General features: G+C 58.3%; 1 gene segment (V, D, J or C); it reads left to right on the top strand.

The window, feature by feature from the left end:
- Window positions 1–4,373, top strand: part of LOC113220004 — a 7,977-nt gene that overhangs the window by 1,456 nt on the left and 2,148 nt on the right. Inside the window, 1 exon segment of the C gene segment in view lies at window positions 3,458–3,600. Within this exon segment, the coding sequence occupies window positions 3,489–3,600 (112 nt within the window).

Genomic DNA, 4,373 nt, shown 5'->3' with positions numbered 1-4,373 from the left:
TGGCCAGTGGCGGGGGGTGTGGGGGCGGGTTGTATGCCATGGGGGGGGCTGCACTGCCCGGCAGGGAGTGGGCTGGGTGCGCTATCGGGTTTGCACTGCTGGAGGTGGGTGACACACAGGGTGCACTATCAGGGGCTACACTGCCGCGGTGAGAGGCGTGTTGGCGGCGCCATCGTGGGCTATTGCGCTGGTGGCGGGGGGCTTGTAAGGGGAGCTATCTGGTGCTGCACCGCCCGTGGCAGGGGGCGTCACTGCTAAAGGCTGTGGTCTAGTCGGCAGTGCCGTCCCAGGACTCATTCACCATGGCGGGGGGCAGGGGAATGGGAGGATGTGGGGGCTGGTTGGCGGCGCTGTCCGTGGCTGGCTGCACTGCCCATGGCAGGGAGCGGTTTGGGGGCGTTATCCGGGCTGCGCTGCCCGTGGCAGGCGGCAGGTTGCGGGCGCCCTTGGATGCTGCAGTGTCCCAGGCGGGTCGCGTTAGGGATGTTCTGGGGGGCTGCACTGCTGGTGGCGGGCAGTGGAGGCGTCAGTGACAGCGGTGGCCTCCAAGAGAGGAGCAGTCCTCCTCTCTCCAGATGCCAGACTCTGGCCGGTCACATCTTCCTTTGTGTGCTGAAGTGTGGTGGGCACACAGCGTTTCTGCGGGAATCCTGAGCGCCGCAGTGGCCCCAGACCACCGTGGTTCCCGGACCCGCGTCGTTTTTGCTCTGTGTTGTGGGAACTGCCTGGGTGCCCCCGGGCACGCAGTAGCAAACACAACGAGGCTACAGGGCCCTGTGGATGGAGGCATCAGGGACGGGAACCGACACATGGGTGGAGCGGGCTGGCTGGGGTTGAGTTTCTGCTGCTGGTGCTTTCCGAGGAGCGCAGCCAGGGTGGGCCCAGCAGTTTCTGTGGAGTGGGAAGCTCAGTAACTGTGGTGTGTTCCTGGCCAACTTGGGCCAAAAGGAGAGGCTAGGTGTGAGTGCTTTCGCTGAAACCGGTCCCTGCCACCCATTGACCAGCATGACAAGAAGAGGCTCTAACGCTGCTACTCTTTGGATCCTTTTCTAGGATTTTCTGCCTTTGCCCGCCCAGTTGCTTCGAGCCTGGAAGAGGAGTCACCTGCCCCTTGCTGGAGGGCAGACCGCGGGCACTGCGGCGCCCACGTTGGGAGGCAGCCGCGCGCCATGCCACAGGTGGTCGGCCACGGGGCTGGGATTCTGCAGCCAGCCGGGATCCAGACGTGCTTCCTGGTGTGACTGAAGGAGAGTCGGGCCGTGTGTGGAGTGTGAATGCGTGTGTATTTGCAGACAGACACCAATAGGTATGGATGGTATGAGCCGGTACTGCCATACCGCAGGGCGGTACAGCCTCCCGGGGTGTGCTGGAGAGGTGGAGTGACCGTCCTCAGAAACCCCCGCGGGTAGGCGCTGCACACACTTCCACCCATAGGGTGTATGTGCATGCGTGAGTTGTTCAGCCCCTGTGAGAGTCTGGTGAGGGAAGCTGTCAGGGATGGAAGTCAGAGATGATGGGCTGTTTACAGGTGGCAGTGGAAGGAAAACAGCCAGGAGCCCCAGTGGACCATGTAGCTAGGCCAGGTTTGCAGTTTTTCCCGAAAGGGCTGGAACCCCAACCACTCTTCACTCCAGCCTGTGCTTGTTGCAGGGAGAGGAGCTGGGGTGGTGGAGTGCTGACTGAGAGACTTTGAGGGATCTTTGGGAGTGGGACCCGCTTCCAGCCTGATGCTCCTTTCCAAAGGCTTGGATGGGTGTGGGGGTGCCAGTCCAGGACAGGCGAGTGTTCAGGAGACCTCAGGAGTCCCTGCAGACTGTCCTCCAGCTTTGCCAGCTCCAGGTACTGTGCATCTGGACCTGGGAGCTGGCTGAGGGGCACCCTGCTTTCCTCTCATTTGTTTCTGTGATTCTCCCTACATCCTTGTTAACAAGCCTGAAGAGCACTTTATATGCCATTGGGGCTTGCTGGGATGTGCCCCTGTTGAGTGGCTCTCATCAGAGAAGCCTCCATAGGGAATAAGAGTTGTCCTGAGCCAGGTGCCAGGGCTCTGGGGTTCTTTGCATGCGTTGAGACCCTGGGGCTGTCCCTCAAGCCTTATAGGCCCCAGTTTCCCATGGTGCACTGCCCTCCCCGTTCTTCCTGCTGCAGGGTGGGGAGTAAACAGCTGGCAGAGCTGCCTGAGGCTGGGAGGCAGGGAGTGACTCAGGGCCTGTGAGGTCTTGGGCAGTGATTTTTCAGGAGGAAGTTCCGGCACATCTTCTCGACTTGGGCAGGAGTTGGGGGAGGCTCTGTGCTCACCTCCAAGCTGTGGTGCTGGGTTTTCTGAGTCCAAGGGTGATGTGGAGTGGGCGTCTGTTGGGTCTGGCTGTTCAGGCTTCTAAAAGTTGCCTCAGGTCCCTCTTCCCTTCCCAGATGTCGAGGAGTTGGAGAGGGATGGGATCAGGGGGCCTGCCACAGGGGGGTGGGATGGGGGACTGGAGCTGAAGAGCTACAGCAGCCACTCTTGACCCCTGTGGTTGATGTTTCTGGGCAGAGACAGATGCTAAGCTCAGGTAGTGTTGGGCAGGTCTAAGTGGGACTGCTCAGCTCAGCATGTTGAGGCGATTTGGTGGGAGGTGGTCTCAGTCCCAGAGAAGAGGACCCTGCTGCCAGAGGCACGCTTGCAGCCCTCCTCACCCTCTTTCCCATGACCCTGTCTGATCAACTTTGGCTGAGCCACCATGGCTCAGAATGACGAGTCTTGAGGGAAAGGGACCTTAGCATGGTTGGGGGTGGTGGCAGGGTGACATAGTGGTTAAGCATATAGGCTCTGCTGTCATTCAGACCTGGGTGTGAGTCCCAGCTCCAGCACCTGCTGGTCTGCCTCCACCTGCATTCCCCTCCATGGGAGCCTGAGAGAAAGGCTTGTAGGCCATGGCTTATTTAGGAAGTGATCTCAGGAAGCAAGGGCCAGGACAGGGGGTTTGAAGGAGAGGAAGGGAAAGCAACTATGTGATTATTCCCACCACTCTCCTGGGTGGTCTCTCAAGGAGCCTTAGAGATTGACAACTGCTCTGTTGGGGAGAGAAACAGAAAAGCGTTTATCCATTAGCCTGATTCCCTGCCAACAAGTCTGGCTCCGTGGACATTGACTCCCGTGTGTACTTCCGGATTGCACATGTGTGGGGCTCTAGTGGTTTCCTGTGTGCCCTCCGCACTGCAGCTTCCAGGAAGGCCCAGGATGGCCTGACATGAAGCACTCTCCCGTTGTACCAGTAAGATGCTGGTTAGAGCCTGCAGGGATCTGGTCATTGCAGAAATGGTTGGAGTGAGAGGTGGGGCCGGGAGGGCTTGAACAGCACACTGAGGTGTCTAACACTGCATGACCTCGGGCAAATTACCTGACTTCTCTGAGCCTCGGTTTCCTTGGCTGGGTGTTTTAATTGTTAACACGGTATTTTTGTTTTCTTTTTTTTAGATGGGAGTCTCACTCTGTCGCCTGTGCTGGAATGCAGTGGTGTGATCTTGGTTCACTACAGTCTCTTTCAGTGCTTCGGTGCCTGTCCAGTAGGAAGTTCTGCCTCTTGGCTGATCTCACCCTGACATGCTGCACTTTTCTGGGTATGTTTTGTGTTTTTGCTTCTCTATTTGTTGCAACCCTTCAGGGCTTCCAGATGGTTATAAGGGCATTCCTGTTCACCTGCTCACAATCCGAAGCAGACACAGGGTCACCCAAGGCAGGTGTGATGCCAAGGCAAGCTTCTGCTTTGGGGGAATTGGCCCTAGACAAGGTGGTGCTGAGCCCCTGGCCCTGCCCACACTCTGGTTCTGGACTTGTGGCTTGCTCTCAAGGCCATCTTGTATCCACTCGTTTCCCTGGTTCAGATCCATGATTACTGGTCTCCTCCTTGGACCATGCTGGGGCTGCTGGCTGGCCTCTCCCAGGCCTGGATCAGCAGGTGGGAGCAGGAGTGGGCACCTGGGAGGACCTTGGCACAAGCAGGGCCCTGCCGATCAGATGGCTGGTGGTGAGCAAGAGCAAGAGGGGAGAGACAGGGAGTGACAGGCAGCTGGGAACATGGAGGTGTGCCTGTGCCTATGTACACATCTGTGCATGGCATGTGTGCGTGGCCCCGGGTGGCTTCTTGTTGGATTGCTGCGTCTGGATGTCTGGGTGGCTACGTGTGGTTGTCCTGAGCACGTCTCTGTGTGTGCACTGTTGGGTGCTGTAGCTTGTTCATGGGTACTTTTCTCTGGATATGTATGCCAGCCCCCTACTGAGTGCTCTTCAGGGTTCTTGAGAGTGTGCCCATCTGGATGGCAGCTGATACTTTTTCCTGCCTCCACTGAGGTTCTCTTGTGTCTTCTGCCATGCCCTGTTCTGCCCTCTCTCC

The sequence above is a fragment of the Piliocolobus tephrosceles genome, unplaced genomic scaffold (assembly GCF_002776525.5).
Source record: "Piliocolobus tephrosceles isolate RC106 unplaced genomic scaffold, ASM277652v3 unscaffolded_209, whole genome shotgun sequence".
Taxonomy (NCBI): domain Eukaryota; kingdom Metazoa; phylum Chordata; class Mammalia; order Primates; family Cercopithecidae; genus Piliocolobus; species Piliocolobus tephrosceles.
Note: the sequence above shows the minus strand (reverse complement) of the source record. Positions and strands in the feature narration are given on the sequence as shown.